General features: G+C 21.7%; 6 protein-coding genes across 6 annotated transcripts; 2 read left to right on the forward strand and 4 right to left on the reverse strand. All coding sequences in view use genetic code 6, as the record gives it.

The window, feature by feature from the left end:
• Window positions 1-1380: 1380 nt before the first annotated feature.
• On the forward strand, window positions 1381-7517 carry TTHERM_00701090 (transmembrane protein, putative; the record flags this gene model as incomplete). The annotated part of the gene is made up of 8 exons (XM_971728.2): window positions 1381-1443; window positions 1507-1947; window positions 2083-2397; window positions 2510-3136; window positions 3193-3352; window positions 3440-4924; window positions 4988-5465; window positions 5672-7517. The coding sequence occupies 8 exons, from the start codon at window positions 1381-1383 to the stop codon at window positions 7515-7517; spliced, it is 5415 nt and encodes a 1804-aa protein (XP_976821.2).
• Window positions 7518-7570: 53 nt separating this feature from the next.
• On the reverse strand, window positions 7571-9403 carry TTHERM_00701100 (H-type lectin domain protein; the record flags this gene model as incomplete). Its single annotated transcript, XM_971729.3, has 3 exons — window positions 7571-8351; window positions 8571-8841; window positions 8938-9403. 3 exons carry the CDS (start codon window positions 9401-9403, stop codon window positions 7571-7573), a joined length of 1518 nt encoding a protein of 505 aa, XP_976822.2.
• Window positions 9404-10651: 1248 nt separating this feature from the next.
• On the forward strand, window positions 10652-12763 carry TTHERM_00701110 (transmembrane protein, putative; the record flags this gene model as incomplete). The annotated part of the gene is made up of 3 exons (XM_971730.2): window positions 10652-11155; window positions 11316-12026; window positions 12086-12763. The coding sequence occupies 3 exons, from the start codon at window positions 10652-10654 to the stop codon at window positions 12761-12763; spliced, it is 1893 nt and encodes a 630-aa protein (XP_976823.2).
• A 282-nt stretch (window positions 12764-13045) lies between these two features.
• Window positions 13046-13978, reverse strand: TTHERM_00701120 (hypothetical protein; the record flags this gene model as incomplete). The annotated part of the gene is made up of 1 exon (XM_971731.1): window positions 13046-13978. One exon carries the CDS (start codon window positions 13976-13978, stop codon window positions 13046-13048), a length of 933 nt encoding a protein of 310 aa, XP_976824.1.
• A 653-nt stretch (window positions 13979-14631) lies between these two features.
• On the reverse strand, window positions 14632-18541 carry TTHERM_00701130 (hypothetical protein; the record flags this gene model as incomplete). The annotated part of the gene is made up of 14 exons (XM_971732.3): window positions 14632-14690; window positions 14747-15001; window positions 15364-15547; window positions 15611-15809; window positions 15876-16018; window positions 16089-16269; window positions 16422-16624; window positions 16675-16830; window positions 16930-17094; window positions 17150-17535; window positions 17628-17862; window positions 18052-18205; window positions 18327-18400; window positions 18464-18541. The coding sequence occupies 14 exons, from the start codon at window positions 18539-18541 to the stop codon at window positions 14632-14634; spliced, it is 2472 nt and encodes an 823-aa protein (XP_976825.2).
• Window positions 18542-19226: 685 nt separating this feature from the next.
• Window positions 19227-22642, reverse strand: TTHERM_00701140 (kinase domain protein; the record flags this gene model as incomplete). The annotated part of the gene is made up of 14 exons (XM_971733.3): window positions 19227-19317; window positions 19676-19765; window positions 19826-19915; window positions 19967-20056; window positions 20113-20202; window positions 20262-20351; window positions 20412-20501; window positions 20784-20873; window positions 20940-21029; window positions 21108-21562; window positions 21634-21693; window positions 21750-21805; window positions 21880-22065; window positions 22261-22642. The coding sequence occupies 14 exons, from the start codon at window positions 22640-22642 to the stop codon at window positions 19227-19229; spliced, it is 1950 nt and encodes a 649-aa protein (XP_976826.3).
• Between the last annotated feature and the right edge of the window lie 280 nt (window positions 22643-22922).

Genomic DNA, 22922 nt, shown 5'->3' on the forward strand with positions numbered 1-22922 from the left:
ATGTTTTTTTTTAAGTTAGTGAATCAAGTTATTTAAGAAATTAACTATATTACTTTTAAGACCTATAAAAATTATTATATGTGCCTAATAGAAGAAACTTATAAATATTTGATCTAACTCAATAGTCTTTTATAAGCGAAACACCATAAACTAATCTTGAAAATTCTATTTTAGTTGGCAATAAAATTATCTATACATAAGGTTTTATTTGTTACATTTTTAATATAGAAACTTTAAAATAAGCTTAAATATCATTGCCTAGTTAACAATTAATTCTAAGTTACTTTGTAGTGAGCAATCAGGCCTATTTTCCTGTTTATTTTCCAAACTAAGTATTTTTTTTAATTATTATAAAATATCTTAAACTATCTTTGATTCTAAACAATAAACATTAGGGATTAAGCTTATTATTTAACGCAGATACTCAACAATTTTAACGCAGAATAAATTTCTCACAGAATTAAAATAATTTTGGATTAACATTTTTTAATTTATAAGACGACTAAATTTTTTTATCAGACACATTCTACACTTTAAAGTTTATACCTAATGTTTTTTATACTTTAGAAAATTCAAGCTTTAAAGTAGAATCTTTAAAATATTTTTCAGGTAGGCTAATCGGAATTTAAAAAGACAAGTAGAGTTTAGGTATTTTAGATTTAAGCACTTAAACTTTTGAGATCATAAGTAAATTTATAATTTGACTTATTTATTTTTAAAGATTTATAAAATAAAATATTAATCAAAATAGATTTAGGCAAAAACATAACTTTTTGGTTTATGTATAATTAGTAGTTTTACTTTATTCTTTAAGATTAATAGTCATATCTCTGTAATTGATAATTAAAAATAATGAAAAACTTGGGAGACATCTAATAAATACATTATGATTCTAGAACAAATATTCTAGTTACTTTTGGGACTAATAACATTGATTTAGTTATTTATTTACTTAACAACAATTAAAATTTAAGTATAAAAATATAAGGCATACTATATAATCCTAAGCTATAATTCCATTTATTTGAAGATCTAAGTTTAATACTTTTAGGTTTTCTAGGTCATAACATATATTTTGTAAATTATGAATAGGCCACCTACTTCGAGTTCTTGAATGATTAGCAGAAAATTTTATTTAAAGATGGAATTTATATTTAAGATAACTTAATTTTGACATTTGAATATTAATCTATTTACAAATTTTAAGTTAAATAGAAAGAAGTTTAACTAATACAATAATTTTATCCTACAATAGATTTTTTGAATATTTATAATCAAAATAACGGACAATTAACTTTCAATTTTAATTTTGAGATGAATTAATTAATTTTATTAAATCAATAAATATTTACTATGGCATTTGACTTAAATTCTTTTAAAATGGTATGCTATCAGTAGTAACAACAATAAAAACTCGGTGTTAACTATTTTAAAAAATAAAATGTAATTTTATTTTACTTTCTTATTTAAAATTTATTTATTATATTTATCAAATAAAAAATTAAGATAATTGTCTTTTTGGATGCATCTTCTTTTACAGTTTTACACTTAAATAGTTGCTAATTTTAATCATAAAGTCTTATGGGAATTAAATTTATCACTTAAGGATAAGAAGAAACTTATAATAATTAGAATATAATTTTAATAGATGATTCAGATTTGTTAATTTTTATTTCACTTGAAGGTTTAGAAGCTTATTAATTTTCTACGTTAAACTATTTACTCACTTACAATTATGTTAACATTGACAAGTAAAACTTAATCAAAGGATTTATTATTGAAGAATCAAACGAAATAATTTTTACTAACATTCAGGACTCATTTGTGATTTATGATTTAAGCACATCATTGTTTTATAATCCAAATGATATAGATTTATCTACTGAAAATAATTTCTTGTATTTCTAGGATTTGAATGCTGTTGCATAACTCAATTAGAATTCAGGGGTAGTAGAAATAAAAGAGTTTTAATCATACAATTTAAAATAGTAAATAAAAATATAAACTCCTTATACTATATCAAAATACAGTCTTTTTTTTAAAAAAATATCTAAAAATAATGCAATAGTATTTGTAAAAGAGAGTGAATACCATATTATAGATATTTAAAGCTATTAGTATAATGTTTACAAACTTTTATATAGATGTTTATAGCTCAAGCATTATGGTATGAATGTTTATTGCTTAAATGAAAAATCAGATATTTACAAACTTAATAATTCAAATTTTAATTTTGACTTAATTACTTAAAAGCCTTCAAGTTAAGCTATAATAGACATCCAAATAATATCTGAAGATTATATTATAATCGAGTATAGTAACAAATATTTTAGTATTTTTTAGATATCTAGTTCATAAGTATCTAATTTTATTGATACAATTTCTCATCCTTTCAAAGTAATTTTATTTTAAATTGATTTAATTTTTTTAAAATTGTTAAATAAAAAAGATAACAATAGCTGACAATCTAATAGGGATTCAAATTTTTAAAAATATTACAATTTACGAGATTACTTCAAAGAAATCACAAAACTTATAAATTTAAAAGATTTTTGAGAAATAAATTACTGATACAATTTAATCATTTGTAATAATTAAAGGTAAAATAGCATATCTATTAATTTACTCTACTAATTAGAATAGTTTTGTTATCGATATAAAATAAAATGCTTAGCTTGCAACCATTTAAAATGCAGCTCAATATTACTAAAAAATAATAGAAGATAGCAAATATATCTATCTTATTGGAGTAGCTAATTTCATTCTTTATGATAAAAATACATTTCAAAGAATTAATTATTACAAAATTAATTAATTTATGTTCTCTAATGTTAATGAAATATTATATTTAGAATAGGATTATTTTATAATATTATTAAAAAAAGGAATTTAGCTTATCTAATTAAACTTACAAAGCAATAAACTAATTTAAACTTTTAACAATCTTAATAATCCTAAAATATTTAAGATAGATAAAATATATAAATAAGAATAGTTATTTGAAATAATAGTTTATGGAAATACAGATGCGAATTTATTTAAATTATATATAAATCTATTTGATAGCTTGATAGATTCTAAAGAGGTTAGCTTAGAAATAAGAGAGAAGCAAAATTCAATATTGTCAAATTAATACGTATTTGAATTATTTGGAATAAAAACATTTTTAATAATTTTTTTTTTATTAAATAGCATTATTATTTATAAACAGAAGTCTATAAATAGAAGAAATTAATAGGGTAGTATGTCATCTCATTTGATTAATAAAAATAAAATATGGGAGTCATTCCTATTTACTATAATTAAATATTTACAAATTAGACATAGCTTCAAATATAATCTACTATTGATAGCTAAATAAATATAATTAATACTTTAATAATTAATGATGATAGTTTCAGTTAACTCAATTTTGCTACAATCATATTCTTTAATATAGAACTTTATATTATGCCAACTTAAAAGTTGTTATTATTAAACCAAATTTACAACATCAAAAAATTGATATTTGATAAAGTTTATTTTAAATTCTTCAATGACACTCAAACTTTAACAATAAATGATTGTAAAGAATTAATTTGGTAAGAGGTAATTATACAAAATTAAACTTTATAAAGAAAATAAATTCCACTCTCTATTTAAAATATTTATCAAATTAAAATTGATAAATTAATAATTTAGAACTTATAAACATTGTCGACTTTAGATAAACTAACCTTTATTAATATTAATAACATAAAAATTAATAAAATTCTTATCAATAACTCAACATTATCTTGGAATTTTTTAGAATTCTAAAATTGCTCTAATATTCTAATCTAAGAAATAGTTATTAATAATTCTTATATTTAAAAAGGTAGTATCTTCTAGTTCTAAAATATTGATATATTAACTATCCAAGCATTTAATGCAGAGCAAAATCAAAATTTCAATAATAATTAAATCATAAATTCCTCCAATAAATAGAATAATAACAATAATTAAGATGATGAAATTTACTTTATTAAAATTCAAGGATGCTTTGATTGCTATTTTTACAACTTTAAAATTAAGTCTTGCTAAAATATAGGAATTTTAAGCTCTGTACATTCTTTAAGTAACATCAAAAACCCAGAATTTAACAAATTTATTATGGTGTAAAACTTATTTATTAGCAATTAAGTTTATAATCAAGACTACAAATTTATATCGATAATTGCTTATGGAATTTAATTAGACAATTTTATCGTATAAAATTCAGAATTTAAAACTAACTCAATATATTTAGAGCCAAATGAATAAGGAGTTATATAAAACTCTATTTTTAAAAAAATAAATTTATCAAGTGGTTCTTTATTTTATATTTAAGGTGGTGATATGCTTATGAATAATTGCACCTTTTAGATGATATATTCTCAAGTAACAGCTGTTGTTTCTTCTTTGAATACATAAACTCTGATAATAAAAAAATCAAACTTTATAGATATCTCTTGTAAATCTACAAATAATAATACTTAATGCTTAGGAGGATCTCTTAATCTGTAATAAATAAATAAAATTTTTATTATAGCTGATTATTTTTAAAACTCATACTCTTTAGATAATGGAGGAGCAATCTATATAGATAACTAAAATAATTATATGATATAGATTAATGACACTAATTTCCATAATTGTAAGGTAAAAAGAGGTTCTGGAGGAGCTGTTTATATTTAATAATCACTAAATATAAGTATTTAGAATACTACTTTCTTAAATAATAGTGCTCTCTAAGAAAAAGGAGGGGCTTTAGCTTTATAATTCTCTAACTTATTATACTTAAATAATTCAACATTTACAAATAACTAAGCATAAATAGGCGGAGCAATATGGTATGGACCTTATAATTAAACCTTTTTGCATGATTAATTACAGTTTCAGAATAATTATTTTATCAATAATAAAGGTAAATTATCTAGTAGCCTGCCTAAATATTTATATTTAATAAATAAATTTTTTTTAATAAAAGGATTTTTTTATGGTGAAGATATAGGTTCATATCCCATGAAAATTCAAAGAGTATCATAAAATTAATCATATATATATACTAATATTATAGAAGATATTTCAAGTGGAAATTTAATTGATGAAGAAATTTACTTCACGTTTATTGACGAGTAAAACAAACCATTAAATTTCACAAGCTATTAATAGTATCCTTAATCTCTAGAAATATAAAATGAAATGGATAATTACTTTTTGTCAGTATAATAGGATTAAAATGAAAATATTATTATTAAGTAAGGATAAACATTACTAAAATAGAACTAACTAGGCATATTTTAGCTATTGATGTCTTCTTCATACAAAAATAATAAATAATAATCAATATTAATCCACTCAAATCCCCTTAACAATTAGAAATAGCTCTCATATAATCTCATTCTGAAATTTAGAAACTGTATTAAAGGCGAAATCTATTCATCAAATGATGACGGTTTTATAGAGTATTTTTTCAATTTGTTTTAATTTATTATAGATTCAATTTAAGGGGAGAGTTTCAAATAATTTATATTTGTAAAATCTAAAAAAAAAACACAATTTTATCCCCTAAAAATAAATATTGTAAGATTTATTTATTTTTTCAATATCTCCCCTTAAAAAGTTAAATTTATTTTTTTTATTATACAATCTTTTATAATTAACTCATTAGATGCAAATAATGTTCAGAGGGAAAATATTCACTAGAATAGCCACAAGAAGTAAATATAAACGAGTTGAATTGCTTGCCTTGTCCTGAAGAAGCAATTAAATGCTTTAAAGATACTATAATTCTCAAAGATGGATATTGGAGAGAATCAGTTCTTATTGATTAAATATATTAATGCTAGTCTTATGGCTGTTCAGAAACTTAAACAGATACTTTTGATAGGTGTTTAAAAGGTTATTTAGGACCTCTATGTGATTCTTGTGATGGGTCAAAGTAAATTTGGGGTTAATAATATGGAAAACAGGGTAAATATTGTCTTTTATGTAAAGAAATAAAATTTTAATACATTTATTTTTCAATTATACTGATTTCTTATGCAATATACCTTTTGATATGCATACAAGATTTAGTAGAATAAAATATTTTAATAGTCAAATTAATATTGCTTAAAAAAATAAATGTGTTACTCACAAGTAAGTCTATTTCTTAAGGCGAAGCAGTTACTATATGGATGAAAATCTTTATTCATTATATCTAAATCATTTCCTTGATTTTCTCTTTATAAATTAACTTTCCTTTTGAATTAAGTGCTCCAATTCAATCTTTTGGAGATCCCCTAAATTTAACAATTACAAGTTTAGATTGTTTGATACTAACAAATTAGTAATACCCAATTTGGCTTCACAGAATAGTTACTTAAATAGTTAATTTGATTATATAGTACATAATTGTGACCCTATTTTATCGCTTTTTCTATATTTAAAGAAATTATAAGTAATATATAAAGAAAAAATTATAGAAAATTTGTCTTTAAACCTCATTCATGATCTTTTACTTATTTTATTAGCCTTCAATATCAAATCTAATATTTTCAGGTATATTTTGTAGATAAATTGGCGATAAATATTACTTAATTTAAGATCTAAGTTAGCAATGCTACACAAATACTCATATGATAATATTATTTTCAATAATTATTCCACTTTGCTTATTATGGTGCTTTATAATTCCATTACTTATCTACAGATAGCTAAATAAATTATAATCAAATATGGATGAAGTCAAAAATATTTAAAAAAGAATAATCTATTCAGTATTTTATTAAGGCTATAAAATAGAATGTTTTAATTGGGAAATTATAAAAATTTTCTAAAAGTTTGCTATGATGATAGTAATAAACTCAAATTTTAGTGATGCAATAAAAATAACATTCATAATAATTATTTTATTACTTTATACAAGTTACTTGACTTTTAAAAAACCTCACTAAAACAATTAGATAATGAGTTGTGAAAAAATTATGATGTTAATTCTGAATTTTAACTTTGTTTTTTTGCTAATGATAATAACATAAAGTTAGCCATCTTACTATCTTATCATTATAAGTTACTTTGCGATCATACTTTTAAATATTATTTTTTTAGGAATATTTATATCGCTATTAACTAATTCATTGGTGATTAGATTAAATGATCAGAATACTATTTCTAGTAAAATAAAGAGAGCTCTTTTTAGATTATTAAAAAGTTGCCCATCATTTCTTAAATTTATAAAATTTAGGCAAGTAAATTAATATAAAATAAATAGATTTTGGAAACTTTTGAAAAGTTCAATTTATGCCAATCAATATAATATTATCAACATAAATAGTAATTAATAAATTAGTTATAGATAGTAATCTTATAAAAACATATTTACTTCTAAACATAATCTTAAATAAGCATAACTTGAGTAATAATAGTAAAACTATTTATTTAGCTCAGAATAAATTGATGAAAAGGTAAAACTACTATTGATATTTTCATATTTAAAGAATTAATTTTTAATAATAGGCAGGTAACAATACTGAAAAGGACAGAGAAATAAATTCTTAAGGAATTGGAATAGAAAGTTAAAAGTGTATCAATTTAACAACTTTTAATAAATTTTTATAATGAATAATAAAAAGTAAATTGGTTTATATTTAATTAATACAAAATTATATGCTGATTTTTTGTTGCTTGATGTTTAATTATTTGTATTTTTTTAAAATATTTTATGTAAGATTTTATTTTTTTTTCTAAGATTTTCATTAAATATACTATAACTTCTATTTTATTGATATTTATGGTTTTTACTATAATAATCTTTCAGTTAGCAGTTTAAAAAGTGTTATAATTATTTTATTAAAATATGCAAGAAGTCTTAATATATGAAATATTACATTACATGAACAAATTAAAAAATAGATAAATAATTTATTTAATCAAAGATCTTTGACTTTCTTTTATTTTTTTAGCATTTTAGGGATTTTTAATAGTAATATAACAAAAGTAATTAGCATAGCAACGACAGCAACACCAATTACAATTTTTTATATAAGAGTAAGCTTTCTTTAGCTAACAAAATCTCCATTAGTTTCGCATACTACATAATTCCATTGAGCTCCTGCAACTTAAGTTTTGTTCCAAGTACCTACATCCATTTTTATTTCTTTTTTGGTTACTTCAACATTTCTAAGAGCTAAATTAAATTCTGCGCTATTTTACTGATAATTTTTGATGTCATATCCAACAAAACCAGTATAGATGAAATCAGGTCTAAAGTTTTTGCTATTTTCATGTTGGATAGGAAAGTCATAATGCATATGACGGAAGTCTTTATCACTATATAAGTGGATCTAATTCCATGGATGAGGTCTAAACTGTTTATATTTATAACATTTTAACTAATTTTTATTTTATTATTTATTCATTCATTTTTTATAAACAAAACATAAAAATATCTTTTGATAGATCTTAAAAACTAGCAAAATTCTAAAATCTTTAATTAAATTATCATCTAATAAAGAAAACTTATTGTATATAAATTATGCATGTTTATATGGTTATCATTTAAAAATAAGTAATATATTTTAAATTACTTTATGATGCTCTTCATTCCATACGTATTCTCTTCCTGTTTTCTGCAAGCATTCATCTTTATAGTATGTCTTTTTATTATTTGGAAAAATATTTAAAATGTAATATAGTTTGAAAGAATTACCAAAATTGCAAATTTGTAATATGTTAACTCTGTGTGATGCCAGGCCAATACTTGTAAAGTAAAAGAAAAAGGAGAAGCATCAGTGTAATTAGCACTCACTAATCTCTCTATACCATCGTTTGATGCTCCAATCACATATATTGCTACTCCTTTTTATAAATTTTTAATGCTTAGCTGAAAAATCAGATGATAACACTTATTAATTTGTTAAATAGGATAAAATGCTAATGCTATATTTTAAATACCTGGAGTTCTCAAATAAGTTCTTTAGAATTTGACATCTTTAAGCTACATTCTATGCTCATCTCCTGTTTTGTAGAATTCTTTCAAAAAACCAGTATCATATTCTTCTATGTACTAAACCTCTCCAAAGAAATCGCTTGTATCATCAAAAGCTAACCACTCAACATCAGCTCCAAACTCCATGTTTTATGTCTCAGTTTCATAAATGATAGAAAATCCTTTATTTGTAACACCAACAACAGTTGCCTTATAGTGATTTATTTTAGCCATCGAGAAATGAAACTTAGAATATGAAATCAAAACGTAGGGAGTTACATGAGGAGCAAACTAGACTTTGAACTCTATACTAACTGTCCTACCTCCTGGTCCTCTAATAGGATTTTCAGATAAAGAAGTATCTGTACCATATAAATGGAGACAGAATATATTTTTTGCTATAACAAAAAGTAAGGCTAATGCTAATTTCATAGAATTTGATTGATTGCCCTTAATAAAGATTGATTTATATTTTCTATGTATCTAACTAACTAACTAATTAAATAATAATTATTGATTTAATAATTAATAATATTGATATTCAGTTTTCACTGGGTTTTTGAATTGATATTTCCATTTAAAAAAACAATAAAGATAATTGTGTTTTGTATATAGTATAATAGCATATATCTTTATTAATTTATTCATTTATTTTTTAAGTTGATTTATTACCATAAAATAAAAAAAATCAGGTATAAATTAAATGATCAAAATAAACCAAAATCCTTCTTCTAAACTAAACTTGAATTTAAAGTCATAGAAAAATACTAACTCACTGGATATTTAGAAAATTAATATTATCCACTAAATTATTACTTATTTATATTAAAATGAGGCTAATATATTCTCTATTAATACTAAATAAAATTATACAAGCATAGACATATTAGAGGGTAATTTATTATCTGTTCCATATTACATAATTCTTACCTTAATCTCAACTAAGTAAAAATTATATACTGTCTCAACAATTAAGCTAGCAATTAGGATTTTTATCTTTTAAATGAGTAATTTTCTTTATTTTAATAAAAAAATTTATTAAATTAATCTATTTTGAAATTATAATTTTAATAAAATTATCTTCTTTCTATTGCATATTATCAGATAGTAATTTTATTTGAGATGCTTTACTCAAGATTACTTTATTCAAGAGGAAAAGCAAGTAAACTGATTTATTTTTTTCTATACTTAGTTATACTTTTAACTTCTTAAAATCTTACCTTAAAAAGCTAATATCTATCTAATTACAAATAAAATATCAGCATATTATTGAAAAAATATTATTTTATTATTTCAAATTTTATATAAAGAAATTATAAAATATTTTTCTTTTTAAATTGTAAAAAATATATTGGTTAATTAGCTAGTTCTGGTTAAATAAATTAGGTTGAGAGAAACTACTTATTCAACTCTTTAATTTAACTAAAATTCATTTATTTGCTTAAAACATTTTGAAATTTTTAATTTTAAAATAGTAAAAGATTATCATATAATAACATATTTATTTATTTACATAAATTTCATTTGGCAAAATTGATAGATTTATAATATTTATTATTAATTAATTAATTAATTAGTTAATTAGCTTATGATGATTGTTTTTGAATTCAAAAATCTTATTTACTATTAATTAATCTTTATCAAATTTTAATAAACAATAAGCAATTAGATATTTTTACAATGAATATTAGCGATTCTTAAAAAAGAAAGCCAAGCTCTTTAAATGTTTCAAAAAGCATTCATGATGTTAGCATCAGTGTTTCTTAGAAAAAATCAAAAGACATAAACATTGGAGATTAAGTAGAAATTTAGCTTGAAAAAAGTTTAAAAAAGAACTCAGATGAATAAATGAATATTTTTTAAAAACGAAAGTCAAATTTATAGTTTAACCAACCATTTTAGAGCGAAAATTAAAAAAAATTGGTTTAAGAAAACGAAATTATGTTAAAAGGCTAAGATTAAAATATAGAAATAGATATAGAAAATGAATACCCCAAAGATGAAATTAAAGAAGAGAAAGATGATGACAAAAACTAAATTGCTAAATTTTATGAGCAAGAAAATGATTCAAATAATGATAAAATTTATATATATTTTTTGATATACATGTTTAACCTAGTAATGATGGTATTTCTATGTAATGAATACAACTAAAATTAATTAAACAGATACTTAATTGCATAGGTAACATTTTTAAAAATAATTTTGCTTTTTGTCACTTTGAATTTATTGATTGAACCTCCCTACGAATATAAGATTTTTCTGAATTAAATAACTTTTTTTAAAAAATATTTGGTAGGGATAGTTTTTAAATTATTAAATTATTATTTTTAAAATAAAATAGATATTTTTTATTATTTTAGAACGAATTGGAAAGTTTATATTATTTTCCTCTTTAGATTTACCATAGCTTTTAGTTTGGAATGGACTATTCTTAGATTATGTGGCTATTATTAATTATGAAAACTAAAGAAAATTAAAGAGAAATTACAATTTGTATAATGTTATAGTGAAGAGAATTGATATAATTATAGCTTCTAAATTTATTGAATCTACAGTTTTATCAGGACCTTCTCTGTTGTTAGTAATATCTGCTTGTGTTTAAGATACTGTTAGTACAATTTATATCCTTTCTGCCATATCTTCATTAGCTAATCTTATACTTGCTAATAAAGAACTAATGGAATTTTAAATAATACAGTGTAAATTTAACAGCCTTACAAATGAAATAAGAAACCGCTTTTTCTAAACGTATGCAAATCACATTAAGGATTTAACTACTATTTTAATTAATATTGGAGCACAAGCTGGACTTTGGATGGTCTGCACTCAAATAAATAATTTTATACTAATGCATGCTTTTTTATCATTTGTTTATATAGCAGCAATTACTTTTACTGTTGTTTATAAAAGCTTTCAAAGAGAAAAGAAACTAGCTCTTTAAGAAAAGAGTTAAATTGATATAAGAACTATAACAGCTATGATTGGATTAGGATTGAGTTTTACAGTGTTTGTTCTATTTTACTGTGTTTTCTTTTTCTTGAAGCTAAAAAAAGTAAAACAAGATTAATTATTTTTAATTTTTTGTCATTTTACTATTTTTTAAAATTTAAGGTATTATATAGTTATTTGATAGAAAACTCTACTTCTTAGTAAAAAAAATTTACTGAATATATTGAGTTTCTTTAATAATCAAGTGAATCCATAAAATAAATGAAACCGCCTTCAGAGAATTTAATATTTGCTGACTACAAATTCTACTAATTTTCATTAGCATTCAAGGCCTTAGCTTTCTACAGAGCTTATTCTATTTGCAACACTATTATTCTACTGGCACTTGATATTAAAAATAACATATAAAATGGATAATATATGCTAATTAGGATTGTTGCATATATATGCAGCATTATTATATTTTTTCATTTATTTTTAATGAAAAGAGACTACTTTCTCTATAAGCAAATTAAAAATGAAAAATATTAAGGTATTATACTAACTAGAATTCTCAAGAAATCTAAAATACCTTACAACATTTTAATAGAATTAAAAGAAGATAATAAAATTTTACCTCCTAATTTGATTAGTTAAAATGTATCTTAGTAAAAAGATTAGATTGTCAATGAGCTAAAAGAAGAATAAATTGAAATTCCTTAAGTAGTTCAATAGGAAATTAAAAATAAAGAAGATGAAGATGTCTAATAAGAACCATAAATTAAATAGCCAACAAATATGCAATACAACATATTTAATAAACTTAAAAAAAATTAGAAATAAGATGACATATAGCTTTGAAAGATAATTATTTAATATTTATTTATTTATATTTTTATTTTTTTAAATTAAATTTTTTAATTTACCAAATAAATTAAATTTTATTAATAAATCATAAGGTAAAAATATTAATTATTATCCAAAATTAATTTAAAATTCATAAAAATTATTTCTTTTTAATTATGATAAATTTAAATGTAATCTAATTTAAAATTATTCTTAAGTTTATTAGAATTTATAATATATATATATATTTTTTTATTTATTTTTATATAGATATGAAAATATATGTTTTTTTATATTTCAAAAAATCTATTTAGAATGTCTATTGAATACATAGTTCCAGGCTTCATAACTGCATTATTTTATTTCATTTGATTCCTTATCAAAAACCAAAAAGGAATCAATTGCTTTAAAATTAGGAATATTTTAGTTTGTTTCAATTTAAATATAATTTGTAGGTCCTATCTTTTTTAGATAATCTTAAAAGTTTTTACAGTCTTTTAGATGAATTCCTTAACTAGTTACATCTATAATGCCATAATTTTAAGGGTCAGCATCAAATGCTTTGTAAACAGTAAATACATTATTGTGATCAATGTAATTTTTGTAAATTGTAGCTACTTATTCTTAAGTATAGGTCGAGTTAGTGTAAAATAAGAAATATACTTCGAATTGGGCGCCTACTTATGTCTAAGTTAAAACTTATTTTCCAAGTTTTGAAAACACTGAAAACCAATTCTTTTCAAAAAAATTTATTGTATAATCGCATCTATTAGGTTCATATAGGGTAGAAAGTATGTATGTGACATTTGCCTACAGCTAATTATTTGCTTCAAGTTAAAGTGCTACTCTTTTAAATTACTAATGTACTTGGATATAATATTTAGCAATTTTATCACTAGGAGTTATAGTAACAGAAATTTCATTAGAGTCTTAAATCTTTAGCTATTTAACATCAGTATAATCTGGAACAATTAATCCTTTTAAGAAATCATATGTTTTTTACTAATCACAGCATAAATTTAGTAGATTTTTATCATCAAATGATTAGAATGTAAAACCATTTTAGCCACTATTAAATCCTATTGTAGCTGCAGGAAGAATTTTATCTATATAGTTCAAGCAAGGTTTTTAACACTGTTTTGAAGTATCAAGGTTTTCTTTAGAATTTTTTCTAAAGTTATTTGATCCATAACAGAAACAAATAAGTGTTATTAAAACTAAATTTCTCATCAAACAATTTAGTAATTAATTCTTTTAGAAATATTAATTAATTATATTTTTTGACTATAAATCAATCATTTCATTGATTTTTTTATTTATCTAGGAAAGAGATAAATATATTTCTGATAGCTACCTAATCTCTAAAACTAATCACAAAGATTTTTATTTGATAAAAGATTTATCTATTGTTTATATTTAATCTGAAATATCAATAATTTATTTATATTCATTATAATATTTTAATTAAAATCAAATAGGAAGTTCTCTTTTGTTTCCACTATCTAACATTGATCCCTAAAATTTTTTTAATACTGGCCCCAGACCCAATCTAAGAAATTTTATATATGCCATGCGAGAAAATTGTCTCATTTTATTTTATATATTTTTATTCAATTAAATTTAATTACTTTTTTGAATTTTCTTATTTCTACTTACTAATCTAAACAATAAATTAATTAAAACAAATATATGTAATCTTGCTATAATCTAATTACACAAATATAAATAGATATTCACTCATTGATTTGTTAATACACATAATATCTAAATTACAAAAAGATACTAATTTCTTACTTTAAATAAGTTAGCTAATATAAATATAAAAATTTCTGACAAAAATACAATAGTGACTGATCATACAGACACTTATTAGATTTATATTATCAGCGTATTTCTGATACCCTTAAATTAGACAAAACCAGTTATCCAGGAGTTTACATTTCTAATTAAAAAAAATTGTTTAGTTATTTGATAATAGAATTAATTGACTTAAATTACAAGGAATTGGTATTAGAGATCCATATACATATGAAGAAACTTATTTTAATTCTATTAAGCATTCTTTAGCTTCTCTAGAGGGAACTTGTCTTCCCCAAGAAAATTTTTAACCATTAGAAAGTAAAAAGACTAACTTTTCAATATAAAGATTATCTCTTCTGTAGAAATATATACGAGAAAGGAATATTTCAGGATTTGAAAGGTCAACTTCTTTGTAGCTTAGATGCTGTATATCAATACCAGCATGCTATTTACCTTATTTTATATTTAACAAATATTTAAAATATCATTTATTTTTTAATACTCCATAAATATATTTAATAAATAAAAGTTTTAATTGTTTATTCGACTAACTATTTTTTTCTTTAATATTAGATAAAATTATTTTTTATTTAATATGCAGTTAATTATTTTAATACTGAATGTGTCTAATAGAGTTTGATTTTTAAGTTATTACTTCTATTATATTAAACTAAACAATGTTTGTTCGCTTTATGAATATTTATATTCCAATTAATTTTAAATTATTTGGTTAATTTCAAAAATTTTTTTGAGATTGGCAATTAATTAATCTATGTATATGAATAGATGTCAACAAATTTTAATTTAATGTTTACCTTCAATTAAATTAAAGCCATCTGGAGTTAAATAGCTGAATTTTAAACCATAAACATAATTTTCATCAGCCCATATAAGCACTTTAAATATTTTAAGTTTTTTTTCCATGAATATGAGTTCTCCGTCAGAGAAATTAATTTTTCCTCCGTCAGGTGAATCCATAACTTCATTGAGTTTATATGCCTTTTTGTTAGTAAAAATAAATAATAAATAATAGTTTATATTTTTGTAAGATTAAATTTTTACATCTATATTATCAGAATAATAGTATTTAGCACCCTCAGGGTTCATAGTAGATTCAACATTTTCATCTTGATTTTAAGCCTAAGCTTATGGTAAAATACCCTTACCAGATCCTGGAATATTAAAAGATCTTGGAGGACTATCTGTCCTTTTTCCTTCCATAGGGTCTTTTTTATTTTTTCTATCTAAAACTTCTCTGTTCCTGTTAATTAGTTTATGAAAAATCTTTAAATCTCAATAGATGCAAGAATTGTAATTAGATTTTTACCATATAACTTCTGCATTTTATAGGGACGAGATTCTATTGGTTTCTACGTATATAAAATTTTGATGATGACGGTCATATATTTTAGCTCCTTTCATATCATAGCTGAAAATATTAGGGAACATCACTTTAAGAATGTTGCAATCCTATGATGATCATTCATTCAAAAATTGTTAATAAAATTATATTAATTGAGATTAATTTAATATTTTTTACTCTGTTAATAGGAATAACAAAAGACTCATCAGTGTCAGATTCTTCTTCTTAAATACCAACAGGTCTATATTTTTTATGTGGGCCTTTTTAGTTGTTTATTTAAATGTACTTAACACCTTTAATGTTATATTTTCCTATTATTTAAACTGTATCTTCTTCTTGAACAGCAAAAGTATCGTATCTGTAAGTATAATTATTTATTTATTTATTATTTTTATTTCACAATTTAATTTTAATTTTTAGTCAGTATTTATAATATAATTTTCAATTTAGGAAAATCTTTGTTTTTTTGTTCATTTGCTTGTTATTTATGTCAAAAATTAATAAAAATACCTGTAATTTCTCTAAAAGAAATATGAATTATCTGCTTCAAGTGTATTTCCATCAGGTTTCGTATATTAAAATGTTAAACCTTAAATACGATCTGAAGAACTCCATATTGTTATTTTGCTTAGCTTTGCATGTGTAGCTATGATCATGAGATCCTCAGAGCTGAGAGATCCTTTAAGGGTTTCGATATTTTATATTCTTGAATTCTTGAAGTTAAATTTAGAATAAATAAACTTGAAGAAAAAATAAAAATTACCTTTTATAAATCTTGTCTAGAGAGAGGAAGAGTATTTACACTATAGTTACTTGCATTGTTTAATTTTTATTCGGGATTTTTTAGCCTTATATAAGCAAGACTCAATTCTTTTTCTCTATCTTTAAGTTTATTCTCGCACTCTGCTGCTTGTAACTCCTAAATTAAACATATTAATTAATTAATCAATTTATCAAAAGTAGAGAGATGAAAAAATAAATAAATTGTTTATTTATTTTCAATTATTTCAGTAAATACTTTTTATTTGCTTTAGTCTAGGATCTCCAATTTCTCTATTTCAATACGTTAAATTTTTATCCTTAAGTTTTCTATCTCATTAATATATTTCCTTTCTTAAATTGCAAACTGTTTTTTGAGGATACCGATGTATTAATTCATTTCATCTCTTGAAGCAACATTCGGCTGTTAAAAATTTAAATAAATAAGTTATTTTAAACAGTAAATTATTAAAAATTACATCAAATCCTGGCATAATTGTGTCATAATCAAAGGGTTGAATTTTAGTAAACTATTCTTTTAATGCAGTAGTGTCAAAGCTCTTAAATGTTTTTTCGTTTGTTTTCAAATAAGTTGGATTTAAACTAGGATCTTAAAATATACTTTTATTATTTGCCAAACTTCTTCTTCTTTCTGTTGTTTGATCATGAGGAGTAAAATTTCTTGGTTACCACTCTTCAATTTTTAGTCCGTTTGTAGTCGATTAAGGATATTCCTTATTTGGTGTCATATATTTTTATTTTCTTAGTCTAAATGAATTTGTAGGTGTATTATTTCTTGTACTTTAATTTCCATAATTTCCTTAGCTATATCCAAATTTTTTAGGGTGAGCTCCTTCTTCATCATCTTTTTAGTAATATATTGAGATGATAAATAACAGAAATGAATTTATTATTACTTTTATACCAAAAAATACACATAAATGAATAAACAAATACCTTCAGTAAGAAGAGGTTTTGGTCTTCCATTAATTGTACTATGATTGTTAGTATTTCTGTATCTAGATTCTAAGTCAACAATTTATTATTTTTAATTCTAGATCATAGTCTACATTTATAACTCCTTTTATTTTTAATCATCTAATTCTCTTCTTAATTTTTCATTTTCTTCTTAAACATTATAAATATTTGATTTCTTTATGTCTTTCAGTTTACCATTATTTTAAGTGGCATTCTGTAAATTTTAAAAATAAAAGGAAATTGTATTAAATTTTGTATGGTTTAAAAGTGATAGTGAATTATAAATTGAACGAATTAATTAATTGTTATTTATTTATTTATTATTTAGTTATCAGCCTTCTATTTTCCATTGCAAAAATCAATTAAAATCATAATAATAAATGTAATTAATTCAATTATTTACTCTCATTAAATATTCTTTTTCTGCAAGAAGTTTTTATATTTCGAAATCTTTTTATTTTTTTTCATTTTCTAATGCTTGCTTGTCTGATCTTAGTTCACCTACTTCTCTGTTCATAATATTCAGTTACTTATGGGCTTTCTCCTATTCTAGCCACCTTTATTTATTTCAAACAAATTCATTTAACTCTCATCCTTAAATGTATAAAAATTTAATTCATGTCAAGCAAATACTAAAAAAATAAACATCTAGTTAATCTATTTTAAAGTTATTAATACTTATCATATTCATCAAATGTAGGTGCTGCATTGTTGTATGAATTATCTTTTTTTCCTGAGAAGTATTTTGTTTTCTAATTTTTCAGAAAAATAATAATCCTTTAAAAATATCTTAATATATTAATTGAAGTGTGTACATGCACAGGTTACTATATTTCAATCTTTGAATTGTTAACATAATATCTGCCGGGACTTTGAGTAATACTCCTATTCATTTTTGTTTAAAAATATGCTGAATTTATCTTTTACAATGAGTATCTATTTTCCTATTAGTTGTTTAATCAATAATATTTATGCCAACTAAATTGATTGATTTATATTTCCTTTATATTAATTTACTAAATTATCTAAATATAAAAAATATTATTAGCTTTTGTATGGTCAATAACACAATAATATTGTGGTTTTTAGAAGATCCTACAAAAATAAAATTTCATTAGAAAAAATCAAGGTGATTTTGTATGATAAAATATACCAATGAATATTATGATTACTATATTTTATAAATATTTTTTTAGAGAAAATCTAAATAAGCTCTGCTCTAACTTAAAAGTTATTATATAATAGCTAACTAGTGGTTACAAATCCCATTTAACTTCTTTGAATGGCCAAATTTGAAAAGAAATAAATTGTTATTTTAGTCTTTAAAGTTATTAATATAATAATTTTTTTAATCTTTGAAAATATTTTATCATGTCCTTAAAAGTTTAATTAATTTTTTTTAATTAAGTTAAAAGAATGAATAAATAAAATAATAAATTAATTATTCAATAAATAAATAAATAATGAGATAATGAAATGATTGGAGTTTATAATGAATTCTCATCTATTTCTCACAAAATGATGAATAAATATTAATTTATATTAGAAGTTTTAAAATTGACATATTTTTAAAGAATATCAAACATATATTTTTAATGTTTTAATCCATTAGCATTAAGATAAGCATTTAGAAATAATTTATTCTCCATTTTCTCCAATTTGATTTCCACTTTTTTTAGTTGATAATAAATAAGATATCTTAATATAAATCAATAATTATTTAAAATTTAAAACAAATATCAAAAGTATATTAATTAAATTTGTAATTATTAATAAGTACATTGCCTTGTAATTTAATTCGGTTTCCATAATTTTAAAATATCAAAATAAAATAAATATCAAAATTAGAAAATTAGATTTGTATATTTTTTAAAAAGCAAGTATTTTAAGAATTTTGATGTATTTAAAGAATTATTTAATTCATTAAAATTATAAAAATAAAATTTTTTTTATCATTTCAGTTAATTTAAGTTATCACTCTCTTTTACATTGATTTATTTTTAAAAGTGTTACAATGGTATTTTTACCTTAAGTCAAGATTTAAACTTGTAATATTTTTGCATCTCTCAAAGCTTCTTCCAATGCTTTTAGCTCCTTCATCGCCAATATCATTTAATCTTTAATATATTTTAAGATTGAGAAATGGATTTATGATTAATAAAGTTTAGATATGTTACAATAAATTTAGAAATAACGTTTAAATACTGAAGCATCTCTCTATGCTATAGCCAATATTTTTAGCTCCTTCCAATCCAATAGAGTTATCTCTATTATTAAAGAAATATAAGTAAAAAACCACTAAAAATATAAATATTTACCCTAGGTCCAAGTTTAATTCTATCATATTATAGCATTTTTCAAGGCTACTACATATAAATTAGGCACCTTCTCTTTGAATCTAATTGAAACTAATATTATATTTGATATATTTATTCTTGTTAAATTTTGATGGAACTTAATTTACAAGAGGTTAAGTCCTAACTTTGTTATTGTTTTACAGTTTTCTAAGCCTTAAGCAAGATTTTTTGCTCCATCTACTCCGATTTAGTTGTTACTTGATAATATTGTTTAAAATAGTATTTATGTTTAATCATTAAATAAAAAATAGATTACTGCAAACTTAGATTTAGCTTACGTAAGTTTTAACATTTTTCTAGAAATTCAGAAATACTTTTAGTAGCATCTGCTCCAATTGAGTTTTATCTGAAAAGTTGAGATTAATAAAATTATTTAATGGTTTAATTCATAAAATAAATATGTTACTCCAATTCAACGTTTAAAATATTCAGATTCTTATAACACGATAGCATTTTAAAAATGCTATTGACTCCTTCAGATTTTATAGAATTCATACTTTTGTATTAATTTTATTTTTTAAAAATTATAAAATTCACTCTAAAAAATAAATAAAATATAATCAAAAAATATTCTGTAATTATTTAAAAATTAAATTTATTTTGATTAATTTTTATGAATTTAAAGATTAAAAATATCTTGTTTGGATGTAGAAATAAAGTAGATTTGTATATGAGAAAAATTAAGTTAAAATATAAAATAAGTATATAGAACGGCCGTAGCCATGCTTTATTTAAATATTAAATTGAAAAAATAGAAAAGCTTATATAAATAAATTACTTGTAATTTAGTTTCAAGTTAATCAAATTATTCAAATTTTACAAGTTTGAACTAATAACTTTAGCTGCTTCTGCATTTAGCGAGTTGTTTCTTTATTAAATATATTTAAATATAAATATAACTCTTAATAAATTCTATTGCTAAACGATATTTTACTATAAGTTGAGACTTAAATTAGTAAGATATTAGCATCTTTGTAATATTTAACCAATTTTATTAGCCCCATCTTGCCCAATTTAGTTTTCACTTTTTAATTATTAACAAATTTTACTTGTTTATTTATTTATTTATTTATTTATTAATTTTAAACAAAGATATAAATACGCTGCGTTTATGCATAATCTGTATACAAGCTGTTATTCGAAATTTTGTATCTCTAAATTGATTTCTTTAAAGGATTTCTCTACTGAAAGGCCTAGTTATTCTGGCTAGTCTTTAATATTAATATCTACTTCTTAAAAAGATTTTTATAACTACTACAAAAGTTTGATTTATTAAAGTTTAGGTATTTTCTATTTCTTAGATAAAACACTTTAAAATTTTATTTCCTCAATTCTTTACAAAGAATATAATTATTCTTCAAGCTCCCTAGGTTTAAATCTATTAGCTTTATTTATACACAGCATCTATTTAATTAATTAATTCAGATCTTTGAATGATTCTTCTTGATTCAAATATTGTTCCAAAAAACCTTTTCTGATTAAATCGGTTTCTTCAACTGTTAAGAACCTTCCACAAGTAAGTTCAACTAAAATTAATCCAAGACTATAAATATCACTCTATTATTTTTTAATTTAAATGAGTATATTTACAACAAATGAATAAATAAATGTCTTATTTAAAATTTTACTTATAAAGATATCTCTTTTATTTGCTTTACTTTTTCTGGGGCAAAATATTTGTGAATTTCCTGAAATTAAAATAGTTTATTTATGCTATATTATTAATTAAAAAGCTTAAATTTACTCTATGAGTCTATTAGATTACTATATTCTTTTTTATTTAAGAAATACCTACATCACCTAAAATTTTAATTAAAATGAAAAATATATTTATATTTTTACAAATATTCATAAATAATGATTTGCGTTTTTACCTAGCTTGAATGTCTTTAACTTACTATCATACATAATATTTTCTGGTATAACTTCATTATGATAAATATTATTTTCTTCTAAAATGCAAAGACCTTTTGATATCTAAATTGCTATTGCCAAAATAGAATAATAGCACAGTTATTAATTGTTAGATAAATATGTTTCTTAAACCTTTTGCAAATTACCTAAAAATTAAAAAAAGTAAAGTTTATAGATTTGGCTAACAAAAAAAAAACAACTCAATAAATCTATTTTTTAAATTTTACAAAATATTTTTTATTTTAGCTTATTTTTTAAGGTTGTATTAACATAAATTATTGCTGGATTTATATTCTATATTCCTAAAAGTAAATCATTTTTATTTATTTTAAATTAATTACATGATAATTTCTCTGCAATGTAGAAATAGATATGACATTTTTCAGAATAAAATCCTTCCTTGAAGGTTTGAAAATAACTAGAATTCATTTTAAATTAATTCAGAAGATTTATTTCTTTTTAGATATCATCTGGGTTATGTGTGATTAGGCATTTTATTGCAAAGAACTCATTTCCTTTTTATGCTTCAAAAATTGTACCTAATCCTACTTAGCCTATGAATGAGGTTAAAATATATCCTTTAGCCTCTAGCTCTTAAAAAATATCGCAGAAAATTTTAGATGAGAAGATGAGTGGATTTTACTTAGATTCTTATTTTTAACAAATCTGCTCAAAAATTTCTTTTGGTGGGACTATCTTTTTTATGGTCTGTTCGTTTCCCATTCTAATAATAGTAATTAAATTGATATTTTTATTTACTTGCCTCAAAATAAAATAGCTTCTAAAAATCACATAATAATATTACTATGATAGCTTCTTGTAGATTTTAATAGTTTCAAAACTGATTTAATGTTCAGTAAAAGATAGTCTAATTATCTATTTTAATATTTATTTATTTGTTTATTACCTACTTACTGTTTTATTAAAATATATTTATTTATTTATTGATTAGCAAACAAAAAATAACAATCAAAATTTGGCATCAACAATTAATATTAGTTAA

This window comes from Tetrahymena thermophila (assembly GCF_000189635.1).
Source record: "Tetrahymena thermophila SB210 genomic scaffold scf_8254820, whole genome shotgun sequence".
In the NCBI taxonomy this organism is placed as follows: domain Eukaryota; phylum Ciliophora; class Oligohymenophorea; order Hymenostomatida; family Tetrahymenidae; genus Tetrahymena; species Tetrahymena thermophila.